This window comes from Zerene cesonia, chromosome 19, assembly GCF_012273895.1.
Source record: "Zerene cesonia ecotype Mississippi chromosome 19, Zerene_cesonia_1.1, whole genome shotgun sequence".
Taxonomy (NCBI): domain Eukaryota; kingdom Metazoa; phylum Arthropoda; class Insecta; order Lepidoptera; family Pieridae; genus Zerene; species Zerene cesonia.
In genome coordinates this window covers 6,497,363-6,514,089 of record NC_052120.1, presented here as the reverse complement: position 1 = coordinate 6,514,089, position 16,727 = coordinate 6,497,363, and the positions used below count along the sequence as shown (strand labels likewise).

Genomic DNA, 16,727 nt, shown 5'->3' with positions numbered 1-16,727 from the left:
ACCTGAGTTTTCAAAGGATTTACTTGCAAACCATATGCCGAACTCCATGATACTATGCTTTGCAAATCCTTGTTGGTTTATATTGTATTCGTGTTTTATTCGTGTTTTATCGACTTAAACTTACTTTTTTAACAAATAGGAGGCGTTTGAGTAGTCCCAATTTATTATGACTCTTTCTGACATCTATTGGCGACTAATAATACTTAAATATAATTAAAAAAAAAACACAATTTATAAAAAAACAAAAAAAAAAAATAAATACCGAGCGAAGCTCGGTCATCCAGGTATTTTTCTTTTATAACTATTTCATTATATATAACGAAAAAATATACATTTAAAAGTTTGGTGGACAGGCTACATTGAAGGTTGTTGCAGGATGCCTATTCCACAAAAATTAGATATAAAGTTAAAGAATTGTGTGTTTTGTACTTTGATAATAAAATGTATGTAGTAAAATTGTCGGCTTAAACTATCCTCTGTCCTCTATAACTATTTCTGTACCAAATTTCATCCAAATCGATTCTACAATTGAAAACAATTTCTTTTGTCAATTTGCAGGCTGCATACCACTTACTGCACGGGAAATATGTGGGTACATATGAATCATGCAGCACATCTGCTTTTAAGCATGGCCGAACTGAGACCATGCGGCCATGCACTGATAAAACTAAGGTGACTTTATAAACATTTGACCACTTAAATTTTTGCAAAATCTTATGACCTCATTAAGTTCTTTTTTTAATATGCGCTAACTTTACTGAAGACTTATCTTAAATGCACTTGAATAGCATGTTTCCTATAAATCATCATTTTTGTAGTGACAAATTGTACAAACAAACTATTTCAGGCTTTCTGTGATAAACTCCACTCCAATAAATCATCGAAGCAAGACCTACGCACATTAATGGCGGAATGTTCCTCCTACCACACACAATTAGTGAAAGAAGCAGCAATGGGACAAGGTTTCGATCGTCATTTATTTGCACTAATGAAAATCGCGGAAGACAATAACATGCCTCGACCTGAACTGTATGACTCTCATGAATATAAGTTTTTGAATAAATCCATTCTTAGTACCAGTACTCTGTCTTCGCCGAACGTGCTAGCCGGTGGATTTGGACCCGTCGCTAAAGAAGGGTTTGGTATCGGGTAAGTAATAAAAAAATATTCTTCTTTTGGTTTAGCAAATATCATAATTTTCGTGAACATGATATTTATATGTGAAGTATAATTTTTTTTTGTTTTCAGGTATTCAGCATTTGCTGATAAATTAGGCGCTGCAATAGCCAGTTATAAGTCACACAATGACAGCACTCAATTTGTCGAAGCATTGCATAAATCATTTATGGATATTACAGATGTCTTATCATCCTGAATATCAATTTAATGTATATTTTGTATACAATATAGCATTTATATTTTGTTTGTAAGTGGTATTGGTTGGGTTATATAAAGTAACAATTATACTAAATCAAAGAGCTTAACATGATAAAATATATTTACTCCAAATGTGTTATATATATTTACATAACATACAGTATACATAATACAGTGCAACGGTCAAGAGGTGGCGCCTCATAAAACGCCGTCTTTATAGTTAGTTATATTTAATTATAAGCAATAATATACCGATATAAATATAAAATATAACTGAAAAAGATAATGTACCTACTTGCAATACCTAAAAGAATATACAATAAAATATAAGCATAAATTAATATATTTATAAACCGATGGCTGAATGTGAAAATCTTGCGAGTATTTTTGTATCTGGTTGTTATGTTTATAGTTTTTAATAAATATTTTAAGCTTTAAATTTGTATATCTTTATTTTAAAACAACATGTTCAAAGATATCCTAGACGTCTATTTCCAGAATATACTTATATTTTAATAATGAACATGAATATAGCTAACCAATAAGAATCTTTTTCAGAGTATTGGAGACTAAATATTCGCCCCGGCTTCTTAATATATAGTCTATGTCACTCAGTGAAGTTGCAGCTTTCAAAAGGTGAATGAAAGAATTTTTGAAAGCAGTCTAGAAGTTTTCTAGTTTATCCATTACAAACAAAAAAAAATACAAATTCTTCTCTTTATAATATAATTAGTGTAGACACACAAAGCTCGCGAAATTTTCCGCCAATATTCACTATTTATACGCCCAAACTGCAGTATAAGTTATTTATTAACTTTTACTAAAATATATGTGTCTACTGTATAGTCTGATATCTATCTATCTTTAATTAAAAAGCTCGACACGTAAGTAGGCACTGAATATAGCGCAAATATTATTATGGTTACTAGCTTTAGCTCGCAAATTCGTGCGCATTATATTCGGAATAGTTTAGTAGATGTTATTATACATATTAAACCTTCCTCTTGAATCATATCTATAAAAAAAACCGTCAAAATCCGTTGTGTAGTATTAAAGATTTCAAAGCGTACATAGGAACAGACGCGGGAAGCGACTGCTGCTAGTGATTAGTTTCATCTACAAGTTGATCCAACTTAGATTCACTTTTATAGCTTATTCATAGTATGTATGCCCGTTCGTATACTGCTTTATTATAGCGACCTTCTACATAGCTAGCTACTATTATCGATTTTTCCATAGTCCATCCTGCACATGTCGTCTATTTATAGTGATAGACACGATTTAAAATCGCAAAACTGATTGTATTAAATTCAGTCTTACTGATTTGCAAATAAAGAATTCATACTACTTTTGCGAATTTTTCTACAAATAGTCAAATTTTCAATTTTTTTTTACTATCGTTAAAATAACATTTTTATGATTTATGATTTTATGATGAAACATCTAGACATGGAGAAAAAAAATAATGACTGTCGGTCCAGTCTATTATCTATCATAGTTTCTCAGAGTTAGTAGTGATTTAGTTTTATATGGAACATGCAATGTGGTATGTGGTATGGTGCTGTATGTGGTAGTCGAGCACGCTTCGGCACGCATTGGGCCAGCTCGCCCCGGGCAAGTACCACACCCCCACAGAATACCGGCGTGAAATAGCATTCTGCTGTGTTTCGTTCGGTGAGTGGGGGAGCCAGAGGCCCATATCCTTTTCCTTACCCTTCCCAGTCCTTTCCTTTATTCCTATCGCTAATCCTTTCTTAATCCCCTCCCAAAAAGTCGGCAATCCATTTGTAGAGGCGTAAGGTCTGCAATGGACCTTATGCCTTTCCAAATGTTCATGGGCGGTGGTAGCGCTTACAATCAGGCGTCCCACCAGCTCAGTCGGCAATGGCCGACTGTATCATAAAAAAAAAAAAAAATGCAAGGCTAATTTTCTACCCTTCATAGAACCCATACTGTTTTTTACACAGAAATTTAAAAATATATAGGTTACTAATAACGGAAGACTGTGGACTGAAGACTTGACGACTTGACTTGACTCAAGCTGAAACCCGTATTTACGTTGGCAGCCAATTTACTGAGTTTTAATTAAATGTAGCTCATGATACGTAACCTCTTTCGATAATATTTCGGAATAATATTGTTTACTTCACAAGACGGTATTTTAAACAATAAGCTTTTCTGTAATACGCCAAGACTATGCAATTTTTTTTCATATGTACTACATAGAAATAAGACATAGATACTATATACAGTGAGAACAAGTAATTTAATTAACATCTAACAAATAATCTGGTAGCACGCCAGTGCCCCCACTAAGTCGAGAAAAAAAAAGCGGCACGGCCGTACTATCCATTTTCAACCCCTATAATTTCGTTGTGGATTAAACAAGAAGCCTGAATTTTGAATTTTGAGCCTGAAATCAGGCATTGTATTAACACGGTATATTTAAAATTTCAGCCAATTTGAACCAGTAGTTTAAGAATTACAACTTGTTAAAGTTTCTGGATTTTGTCACTCACTGATTGACTCACCGATCATCAAATAACTTTGTAATCTCATATAAATGCATTACAAGGTTACATTTGCAGTAAATGAATCATTATTACTGTTTAAAAGAAAATAACAGATGTAGATTAGGTACCTATCTATACGAGGCATAACGGAAAGGGGTATAGGGTGGGTAAGGGTGTGTTTAGCCCATGAAAATGAACAACATTTCTTTAGGAAAATATGTTGAATTATGTAAAAAATATATTTTAATACTAATTGGACTTACTTTGCTAGAGTAAAGTTGTTCAGTTTCCTGGGCCGAAAACGCCCTTTACGTGTCTCTTGTATTATGTAAGTACGAAAATGAAAGAAATAAATATACTAAATTGCTCGAAAATACCATGATGAAAGAAAGAACACTAATAATATAATTAAATCCGCTATACGTATAATAAATTGATTATTTTAAAAATGCTACGTTAGAAGTAGATGGTACCAAAAAGTAGAACTCTACAAAAATAATTGAAATGCCATCAAAAACATCCTGTTAAAAAAGCCCAAGTCTCGCAGCTGTCTCTCTACCGTAAAAAGTTGTGAGATCCATGTAATACCAAGTCGGTTAATCTATTTAGTGTCTACTTAAAGGACCTTCTTTCTTAAGTTATTAGATAAGTTATTAACATGCCAATATTAAAAGTATTTTACGTTTTAAACAAATAGATCGACTTCATTTATTTTTGCATTTATTATTTATTAATTACATATTTATTATTATACATAAATAAAATTGTTTACGACGTGTGGATAAAAATAAACAAAAATCGAGGCGTTTACTATAAATACGGAAGATACCGTATGATGTCAAAAGCATTCCAATCTACGATAGTCTATTTTACATCAGCTTATGTAGGAGTTGGTATTACTATTACATATAACCGATAAATAGCATTTCTCGAAAATGTATCATATCTAAACCGATGTTAATTCTGTAAATACTATGTGAACATACTCTGTTTTACCTGAGATATGATAACAGTGCGCAAGTTTATTTCAAATAATATATGTGGGTTGTCAATTTAAAGGTTATATTGGACAAAGCCCTGAAAGAAACGGAACTTGTGTCATTATTCTATTGGGATTTGCGATTGTGAAAATGTCAAAGTTCACTCGTAGACCGAAGGTAGTGGATATTAATTTTATAATTTAGGGAAAAATTAATATTAGTATGTTTTATAAGTGAAAAATTGTGGCGAACGAAATGTGTGAAAACGTGAATTAAGTATGGTGTACCAGAACATTAAGGTAAATAGAAAAACGTTAATATTACGATTACCTCGTAATCAAAGAACCTACGTTTCAAGTTTCCATCTTCGTGCTTTTCGTTCTAATGTTAACGCTTTTTAAAAATCTTTTCAGGAAAATGACCCCTAACGTAACGAAACACATACTTGTATTTTCTATATTTGGTGTTGATAATTAATCATGTTTTCGAGTTAAAAAAATTTTGTTTATGATATACAGATTATAATAAATTGACGATATCATAAAAATCATTTCATCAAAATTAATCAAAAATCACAATCTCCTTGAATTTAATTTTTAACATATACTAAAAATTAAATTAATTATATGTTTTCTGTGATTACAATAGTAAAATAAATAAAACTTTTTTTCATTGTCTCATAAAAAATGAAATGTTATCAATGGCGAAATTATTTAAATTTTGATAGATAGTTAAATTATTGAGGTGATTTTCTGCCTACATCTTTTTTTATTTTTTTTTTTATTTTTAACACTTGTTACATGTTTTTCATTTTAAATGTTTCCATTATCTAACATAATAAAATGGACCATACTTTGTAATTAAAAGTTATCTTAAAATTTCTATTCTGGAATGTGTAATTATTTTCAATATGAATACTTAAGTGAAATAATGAATAAATTTAAATGATTCTTATAACAATTTGGTATGGATATTGGTTATTTAAGAAAAGGTCTTAATAATTAAATAGATTTTTATGTAATGTATTTGACAATACAGGGTATCCCAAGAAAGGCTATCAAGTGTTGGCACAGAGGTAGAAGGTTCCTTGGGCTACCCAAATCAACCCCATGTGTGATCATATTTATTGTAGTTTCAATTTCATTATATATTTTTTTTTTTTTCTCATATTTACGAGTTTGAAGACAATTCGACAAGCATATTGAAGGGAATAATTGCGATAAAGCCTAGATTTATTAGGTAGCCACTTCAATATAAAGACAATTTACTTTGCAACCCACACACTTGTGTCACACCCCTAAATTTTACCACAAAATGTAGAAAGTGTCATTTTAATAATTTTGTCATAACTAAAACCATGTGGAAATGTCTAAGAACAACATTTGTTTTTAATTATTATTACTATTTTTCAAAATATGTAACTATGCACAAGGGATATCTACAAAAATCTTTTCCTTTATGCAACTGAATGCGGTATTGTTTTTATTGTCACTTCTATTCTTTGGGACACCTTATATAATGTACACCAACATAAATGTTTAGAAATTAAAAACTAGCAGACTCCCCGTTCCCCCGTGACCACACTCGCTGTAAAGTGTTTGAAACGTCGGGTTAGTAATATAATGAATACATCACATTTAAAATCCGTTAAAAAGTTTTACGTTTTTAATTTCTAAATGTATAATACTCGCTTAAATCAAACCCAAGAAAATACTAATATAAATGTTGATAAATAAAATAGCAAATCTTTTGAATAATAGTGCCATATTTCAAACAAGAAAGTACACTTTTTTTTTTACTTTTAACTCTATGGTCTAATTAAACTTAAGTAGGTATTATATCTTGAGCTACAAAAATATGACCAGGAACACAAACTTCTTTATATGTAAATTTTTTTTTTAGAAACCACTAAATAACAGACTTATGTCAATCAAGTTATTACAATTAGCTAAATTAGCATCACCAATTATTATCACTATGATGTGTCAAATTCTTTAAAGCCACATAAGGACTGTGTGTTTCAAAATAACATAACAGTTCTAACTACTAACTAAATCATAGCACTTATCAAGACACTTTGAAACACAACACCAATATCTATTTAATTTCATTATAGTAAGTTGAATTATTAATAATCAGTGTAAAAGTAAAAATTTTAAGATTTACCACAACCATTTATTAGATTATTAATTTTTATTTTTCAATTTAGATACAAATTTGATGAATCGGTATGTAATATTATGTTGATTAAAATTATTATTTTTAACTATAAGCTGCTTAAAGTTGGAGTAACATCCTAAAGAAAATTCAGTGTAGGATTATTGTGTATTCATTGATATTCCTTAACTTATTGTTTTGTTCCAGGTCTTGTTCTAAACCTTTGAAGTAAGAAGTCAAAAATAAACATGCTTATTAAAGAATATAGAATACCCCTTCCCCTTACTGTTGAAGAATACAGGATTGCACAGCTGTATATGATAGCAAAAAAGAGTAAAGAAGAAAGTACAGGTGAAGGCAGTGGAGTGGAAATTATAGTCAATGAACCATACGAAAATGGCCCTGGTGGAAAAGGTCAGTATACACAAAAAATCTATCATGTTGGAAGTCATTTACCTGGTTGGTTCAAAAGTTTATTGCCAAAGTCTGCTTTAACAGTATCAGAAGAAGCATGGAATGCTTATCCCTACACAAAGACTAAATACACTTGCCCATTTGTTGAGAAGTTCTCAATTGAAATTGAAACTTACTATTTCGATGATAACGGCCACCAAGAAAATGTTTTTAAATTGTCTGGGAGTGATTTGAAAAATAGAATAGTAGATGTCATTGATGTTGTAAAAGATCAGCTATATGGGGCTGATTATGTTAAAGAAGAGGACCCAAAGCTTTTTGTATCTCAAAAGTGTAACAGAGGACCTCTAAATGAAACTTGGTTGGAAGACTATTGGCGAGAAGTTAGGGGAAAGCCACAGCCTTTACCTAATGGAAAATCCCTCATGTGTGCTTATAAACTTTGTAGAGTAGAGTTTCGTTATTGGGGGATGCAAACAAAACTAGAAAAGTTTATTCATGATGTTGCTCTAAGAAAGACAATGTTGATAGCACACAGGCAAGTTTGGGCATGGCAGGATGAGTGGCATGGTTTGACAATGGAAGATATAAGAGAAATTGAAAGACAAACCCAGCTTGCTTTGAAAAAGAAAATGGGAGGTGAATCTAGTGATGAACCTGATCAAAATTCTGAAGAAAATTCTAAGTCGCTTGCAGCTACAATGAGTAGTCTTGAGAAAAATGAAGATTTGGCAACTCCAATAACTACAAAGAGGAGCAGTAATGAAAAACACACTCATTTATCACCTGAAGGCACTCCACCATCAGAACCAAAGAGTTCTTCCAAAACAAATCTTAGGTCCTCATCTTCCGGTTCACTTAAAAGTATGCAAACACAAGTCGCTAATTGGAGAATGGAAACATTAGTACGAGAATCGGAAACAGAAACTGGTTCAGAGGATGAGTTTTATGACTGTGAAAGTTCTTTCAATAAGTGGTCTTCAATGTGTTCATTAGATGAAGCTGATATTGATATATCCCCAACACAAGGTGATTATAATCAAGACGATAGTATATTCAATCCTTCATTTCTAAAGAGAGTGACATCAGAAAGAGGTTCTAGGAGAATGGTGGCCTTACATAGTCATCAGAGTATAGATGGATGCCCAGAAACACCAGTACATAGTTCCTGCCCAACAACTGTTTTAATCTTAGTTTTTCATGCTGGAAGTGTTCTCGATGCTAATATTGATATGACTGCAAAAAAATCAGATGTAACTACATTTAAGGGAGCTTTTGAGTCAGTTATGCGACAACATTATCCTACACTAGTAGGTCATATAACTATAAAGTTAGTATCATGTCCATCTATTTGTACAGAAGCATTGGGAGTTTTGTCTACTTTAAGTCCTTACAGTTTTGATTGTTCCCCGTCAAGTATGGAAACACCATCTTTGACGAATGATCTAATACCAATTGGAGCTATTCCATTAATAGCTACTACAGCCCCTGAATATTCAGATCATATTACCAAAACGATTGTGTCTGCAAATGCAGTTTACAATGAATTTATAAAATCTGAAGATGGAAAAGGTTTTGCTGGACAAATTTGTATCGTAGGCGATAGTATGGGGTCATTACTGGCTTATGATTCATTGTGTCGAACTTTGCAGTACCAGTCACGTCATGATAGTGAAACAAGTATTTTGGACACCGAAATTACGATTCCTAATGAACCTTCAGATCACTATTTAAATAAATCACATTTACAAGCTCCAACTCCTAGAAGAAGATCTTCCACAGCAAGTGACAATCAAAGCAAATTAGAATTCGAAGTTTCAGATTTCTTTACATTTGGAAGCCCTTTATCGCTTATATTAGCTTCAAGGAAGATTTCTGATGATAAGTCTTCGGATATTGTAAAGCCACCTGTTCAACAAGTGTACAATTTATTCCATCCCACGGATCCAGTAGCTGGAAGGCTTGAACCCTTACTATCAGCAAGATTCACTAATCTGCCACCTATAAATGTTGCAAGATATGCTAAATACCCGCTGGGTAATGGACAGCCATACCATTTAATGGAATTAATACAAAGTCATCCAACATTATTTGGAGATCATCTGCCAATGCCTCCAACACCTATTCTTAGGAGGTTGTCTGAAGCTTCAGTACAAAGTACAGTGAGTGGATTAGCCGATAATATACCATTAATTACAATGAATGCTCTGCAACAGAAATGGTGGGGATCGAAACGTCTGGATTATGCTCTCTATTGTCCTGAAGGGCTAGCAAATTTTCCAACGAATGCATTGCCGCATTTATTTCATGCTAGTTATTGGGAAAGTTCAGACGTTATTGCATTCATTTTGCGGCAAGTCGGTCACTTTGATTTAGCTTTATACAGTCATGTTGAAGACAAAGATTGTACTCTATTCAAACCCGGACAAGACAAAGAAAAATGGATAAAGAAGAGAACATCAGTAAAATTAAAAAATGTTGCTGCAAACCATCGTGCTAATGACGTTATTGTTAAAGAGGGTTGTTCACAAACATTTACCGCAAGGTTTATGTATGGTCCTTTAGACATGATAACATTGACAGGAGAAAAAGTTGATATACATATGATGAAAGATCCGCCGGCGGGTGAATGGACTTTATTAGAAACGGTTGTGACAGATAAAACGGGAAGGATTTCATACACACTCACCGACAAACAAAGTGTCGGTTGTGGTATATTTCCATTCCGAGTAGTGGTAAGAGGTGATCATACTAGTTGCAATTTTCATCTTGCAGTTGTACCTCCGCAGACAGAATGTGTGGTGTTTAGTATTGACGGATCATTCACAGCTAGTATGTCAGTGACGGGCCGAGATCCAAAAGTGAGGGCTGGTGCGGTTGATGTTGTTCGATTTTGGCAAGACTTGGGATATCTAATCCTGTACATAACGGGTCGACCTGATATGCAACAAAGAAAAGTGGTTTCATGGTTAGCCGAGCACAACTTCCCACACGGTCTAGTATTTTTCTCGGACGGTTTATCGACGGATCCCCTGGGGCACAAGGCGGCACATTTAAATAGTCTCATAAACGAACACGGCGTGATACTCCATGCTGCATATGGATCTGGCAAGGACATAAGTGTTTACCACAATTGTGGATTATTACCGAAGCAAATTTATGCAATTGGCAGGATTAGTAAAAAATACAATAATATGGCTACACCCTTGAGCGAAGGTTACGCTTCTCATTTGGCTGACTTAAAGCAGCCAGGTGCGGTGAGGGCGGCGAGAGGCAACGCGCGATTGCTTGTACCGCGACGACTTCTGGCTCCGGTAAGTAATGCGGCTACCACTCGCGTTCGTCGTTAAACTTGAAAGTACGTTTTTCGTAACATATTTTTATGTAGTTAATACTATACTTATATTTTATAACTTACGCACGCCAGGAACTCAATAAAACAGTTATTAATAAGACATGACAATCTAACGATCGGGTTGATATTTACTGCATAAAGATTTTTAATGTTGTTTTGAGTTTTATAATGACACTGAAAGAAATTATATTTTTCCAATAAAATATAATATATTTGATATTGATTATTATAGATATATTTAGAATTATAAAGTGATTTGTATAAATTCTCTTGTCACATGTACCTTACTAATTTATTCTTATAATATAGTAATGAATGTTCATAAATGTTTATGGACTATCAATGTTCAATTTCGATTAAAATTTTTTTTTGCTATAATTTGGGTATTTATAGCTTAATTAAGGCTGGGAATCTCTTGTAATGTGTGGATAATTAAATTAAATCTAGTCCTTTCTTTAGCCGTAGCAAACGGCGCCTTAGGTTGGCCGGGTTTATCGTAATTCTTTTTTGCCCCATAATAAATATAAGAACCTATTTAATATTATAAAATGTTTTTAGATCTAAACCTGGTCAAACCGAGCAATATATCATGCTACGCCTATGGTCTCTAAGCAATTGTTATTAATATGTTATTATTATTATTTTAAAGGTAGAGTTGCTTTCAAATGGAATACTTGAGAACAATTTAATAATGTGGTGGTGGTGGTATAATATGCTATTATTAAGAAGTTCTTTCGGGATTTTTTGAAAATTTATTTTACCCACCACTTACCATTTAAATAAATAAACTTTTGACGTCATTTTTATTACGTAACCATTAAGTATTTATTTAATGATATTTATGTAAATGTCCAATTTTCTAGATTCAGTTAAATTTTATCGTGTTCATTATAATGGGCATACCCGTTTTAAAACGCTTCTCGTAAATTTTATATAATACGTAGCTACTATACGCCCTTTAATACATTTTTGAGAATTTTAATTATTTGTAAGAGTTAGACGACTCTATTTTAAAAAGGTCATGAAATTGACGTTGATATTAAAGTATTGTTATTTGTTTATACTAATTACGTAATAAATATATTTATTCGAGTTAAAACTTGTAGAGTTAAGGAGTTACTAACGCTTTCTCTGACTGCAGTTTCAGCACTTGAAAAAATACAGCATCGCATGAAAGATAAATAGCACTAAATCGACAAAGTAAAAAGCATATTATGTAAATAGAATTGTTATTGCGTCTTATAAAATTAAACAATATTTAAAGTACAAAATAAGAAGTTTTTAAAATAAAACGCAGTCAGATTTAAAATTAAATTAATTAGATTTGGTGTTAAATATAAGGTTTAAAATAAAATGATACTTCACATCTTAATAAGTAATGTTTGTGGGCAATTTTATTTCGCATCTGTCTTACGATATCTAACGTATTAAATATCTTAAAGTAGGAATAACCATTTAATATTTTATTAATAAAACACGCAAATAAAAATATTTATATGATATAATATAATAGTTCACTTTTTTATATTGACATAGATATTTCACTTTTATTCAACTAAAATTAATTATATTTTGTGACAATTATATTGAAATCAGATTCATAAAAATCTTATTTATAATTTATTACGATAGATATATTATTAGATAACATTCCTGTTTTAATTCCATGAGTGCAAAAGTATTTTAATATTTTACAATAAGCTAATACAAATAAAAATATCAAGATACGTAATCATTAATTAATCGGCTCTAAATATTCTAGTCACATCCTGACATTGCTATTTAAAATCTTCTTGTGGATAACGACGTACCTACCTTAGTTCAAAGTAGCAGAGTAAAAACATATTATGTATTTTATCATATGATATTATGCTTACCACAGTCAATTATTTACTGCTGAGCGATCGTAAAATTTACGATTCTTTATCATGCCATAATGTAAAAATTGTATTTACAGGAAGATATATAAAATATTTATTCTCATTTAAATTATAGATAAAGAGCTGGTTGTAAACGTAATTTTTTGTCAAACGTTTCAAATTTCCTTTAATTCAGTTTAAATTTTGGTAGACGCTATTAGGATTGGGATTGATTGAATATGTTCGTCTATTTCGTTATAAATTGACTAAAATAGATTACACGTTTACATTATCGTCAATATTCGTTGTTTATGGACTGACGCATTTTAGTCTGGGCTAGATTAAAACAAAAACCTCTTAGCCGCTTATAATATAATATCACAATTAAAAAGGTAAAGATTTATTCGTATATATAATGTAAAGTATTATTTTCTATAAATCCTCTTAAGTATGTTTATTTTCTTTATTATCTAGTTGCTTTTTTAAAAGAAACGATATTATTCCTAGCTATATTTGTATTATAGATATATTTCCCTAAATAAAAAAGTATATGAATCATTTGTTATTATTATTTGCATTACAAAATGTTTTATTAATGTTTTAACAAAGATATTTAAAAATACGGGTAAATTTTAATATATTCTGACTAATGCAAGATCTATTGCATTATATTATTTAACTCAGCATGAAATATAATTATTGGCTAATCCTTTGGGGACCTTAGTAATATAACATTTTAAAAAATTCAAAACATAATTCAATTAGAAATATTGACAATAACCTGACCCATCAGTATTAAATTTCTCATTTTGCAACCTTAATAGTTATTAGCCCGCCCTGAAGTCTAAGCTGATCCGAACTAATCTGATAAGCTGATAATCCATATTTCTTTTAGTATACTGTTCAATAATGATTTAGTAATTCTATAGTGTATTATTTTTATAATTATATTATTTTCATTTAATTATATCCATTTGAATTTTTAGTTTTCAGATTTATATCCGTAGCCATAATTTTGGTAATATGTGAAGAATACTGAATAATGCCTATAATACTACACGTAAATGGTTGTGTGAAAAGTGACTAAACATAGAATTGATGTAAATTTCAATGTTTTTTCAAGTTATTGGCAGCTACTTTAGGTATAATTGAGTATATAGGTATTATTCTATTCTGCTTCTAAAGATCTGTGTTCACCTCGTCGCTTTCGTAAGGCTTCTTCAACAAGGTTATTTTAGTTATTATTGTTCTTATTTGTATAGAATGTTCGATATAAAGTAGGTATTCTGTAAGATATTTAAAGTTGAATTTGAACTATATTGAAATGTATCTTACTCTTGAACTTTTAATTTCGTCAGTAGGTACCAGACGGAATGTAATTAAAAGCTATGCTAATGTCGTGGTTTCAACATTTAATAACTTTCTGAATGTCTAATAAGATCATTACGTTGGGTCAGTACCTACGTCTATGGACGTTCTCTTCAAGTTAAAAATAGTAGGTAATGTAGGTTTATACCTACCGACCTAATTTTTTTTACAATTAGGAAAGGTGTCTTTCTTTTAATTTTTCTGTACCTGCTTTGATCTATTCGACACAAGACATACTTCATAAATTATATTCCAGTTCATAACATCTTTACTAAGATAATATATTTTCACGATAAAGCAAGGTTAAAACACTGATATTAATCAGAAATTATATTTTAACTGAGATTAGTTATTTTATACATCGGTTAATTGGGACGTGAATTAACGCTAATAACTAATAAAAAAAAACATATGTATCAGTCACAGTATTCAATGTAGACCGAATTGAAGTGTTTTTTATTGACATAATACCTAATTATATTTTGTATCCTGATTTTAATTGCAATGTGCCATAAGCATGGCTGTTCATTTCTGTAATGTAGTTATTAAGTAAGATAAAATTGTTAATTAATGTGTTTTATCAGTATCTACATATTGTGTAGTTTCTTCCAAAGTGCTGTGCTAGCTTCAATTCCTTTTATTATAATTAAATGTAACTGTGTGGATAAAATAAATTATTATTGTTGGCTCTTAATTGCGTTTTTATTTAATGCTAACCCATTTCACATCACATACTTATTAACTTATATATATATTCACGCTAGACCAGCGATTCAAGACAAGTGTTGATTGTCGCGATATCTTCTCTTTTTTTTTCATAAAATCCCGACTTCGCATTAAAAAATGTGACAACGCTAACCAGGCTCTGTTTCTGGGTTTTCGGGTTGGCTTCAAACTATGGGACAATTTTGTACATGTCCATAGCTATATCGGCATAATATGTTGCCTGCATAATAGCAAGTAAAATATAATAAATATGTATATTATAATGTGATAAACAAGTTACAAATTTTAATCATCTTATTTTCTTTTACTTGCGCCGCATAACTACTTGCCATATTTCATTATTCGGTGTTGAAAAGAATCTTTGTTACTGACGCGTTCAAATATGTTATACCTACCTTAAAATCTTGATAAATAAGTAGACATTGTAAGTCAATTGTTGAAAAGAATACGTACTCGATTATTATATATTCCACTAACTTACCTATATACGTTTACTTGTGTATAATTTTTATGTCAATTATATTAACCTTTAACAAATAAGTAGATTCTAGAACTTAGCATCATTCACTTGCCTTATTATCTACGGACACGAATTTAATATTGAAAAACAAGCTACCATTACTTTCATTACTTAATCAACCCTATGAGAATATAAGGTTTTCATATAAATTATTATAAGGGTAAAATAAAAAGCAATATCGTTAAGTCCACAATTATTATTCTCTTCATGACATTCAGTATCAGCAAAGTAGCACATAGACAACATTATAAATCATTTACTAGACAACACTACCTAAAACTAATAGTTATTTTACATGCACAGAATCGCTACATATACACTACATAATTTAAAAATATATTCTCACTTAATAAAATTTAATACTATTTTCATTGTAAAATATTTATCACATAACGGAACTGTGCTTCTCGTAAAGGCTTAACATGTGAGGCAGAATTTATTTATATCTGACGCTTTACATTGCACGAACACCCAATATATTTATTGTTTGAAATAACCAATTTATGTATGTTTGTAAGAAAATAAGAAAATAATTTATGCATAAATTATAATATGCCCAAATCTTAATATTAAATAAGAACAATTGATAAATGTTCATTATGTGTTTAATTATTTTAATTAAAAAGTAGTAATATTCAAATCTTCAAGTGCAATGTGGAGCGCCATATTTCCAAGACATACGCCTGAAATTATTTCGCAAAAACTATTTTACTTCTATTGGATTAGGCATTCGTGGGCACCATTAAGTTTAACAATAGGAATATTTTTTTATTTTGTATCAAAAGTCAAATAATTAAGTCTTATCCTCACATATACTGTTAGATTATATTCGAAATCAATCTTAATCGAAACGAAAATAGTTAAAAAATTTAATAATTGGCCTACGTCTACCCATCATGCCAAATCCTTACGCTTTCTATGCAAAACACACTGTTGACATCACCACCATTAAATAAAATAACTTTACCTATAATTAAAATAACTATATAGCCGCAAAACATACGTTTAACGAGTTTAACAAATCGAAATACCTTTTAAAATAATAATTGGGTAATCGTCGCTTACAAAAAAAACATTTGACAAATGTGTTATTATATAAACTTCAAAAATATGTATTATCTTTCATTATTTACTTGTCTAGATAGAGAATAAAAAAAAAACCTTAGCCAACTGTTGCCTCATAAGTTTGCTACACCCGCTCAGTGGCGACACACATGGCGGCAACACCATTCTGTGGCATAGAAAATGACGATTAGCGCTATAAGTGGTGTGCAGGAATTAGGATTGATATCAACCAAACAAGCTAGTTATCATCGGTAAGTAAGTCTTGCAATGCTTGCAATCTTAGGGGTATAGATATATCTGTTGCATGGATCCAAACCCGTTCATAGAGCAATTCTGAGGAATGAGTCGGCTGACTTGAGTGCTGAAGCTGCCATCCGAATTTCGTCGGAATCT

The 16,727-nt window shown here is 31.1% G+C and overlaps 2 protein-coding genes across 2 annotated transcripts in view; both read left to right on the top strand.

Moving 5' to 3' along the window:
- LOC119834472 (carnitine O-palmitoyltransferase 2, mitochondrial) overlaps nt 1-1,808 on the top strand; it is a 5,287-nt gene extending 3,479 nt beyond the window's left edge. Inside the window, exons 6-8 of the mRNA XM_038358842.1 lie at nt 559-672; nt 848-1,149; nt 1,249-1,808. Coding sequence (XP_038214770.1) covers nt 559-672; nt 848-1,149; nt 1,249-1,375 — 543 coding nt within the window. The 3' untranslated portion in view covers nt 1,376-1,808. The remainder of the gene's footprint in view (nt 1-558; nt 673-847; nt 1,150-1,248) is intronic.
- A 2,971-nt stretch (nt 1,809-4,779) lies between these two features.
- Nucleotides 4,780-13,184, top strand: LOC119834509 (protein retinal degeneration B). Its single transcript, XM_038358896.1, has 2 exons — nt 4,780-5,169; nt 7,235-13,184. The coding sequence occupies exon 2, from the start codon at nt 7,276-7,278 to the stop codon at nt 10,789-10,791; it is 3,516 nt and encodes a 1,171-aa protein (XP_038214824.1). The 5' UTR covers nt 4,780-5,169; nt 7,235-7,275; the 3' UTR covers nt 10,792-13,184.
- The last annotated feature ends 3,543 nt before the right edge of the window (nt 13,185-16,727 follow it).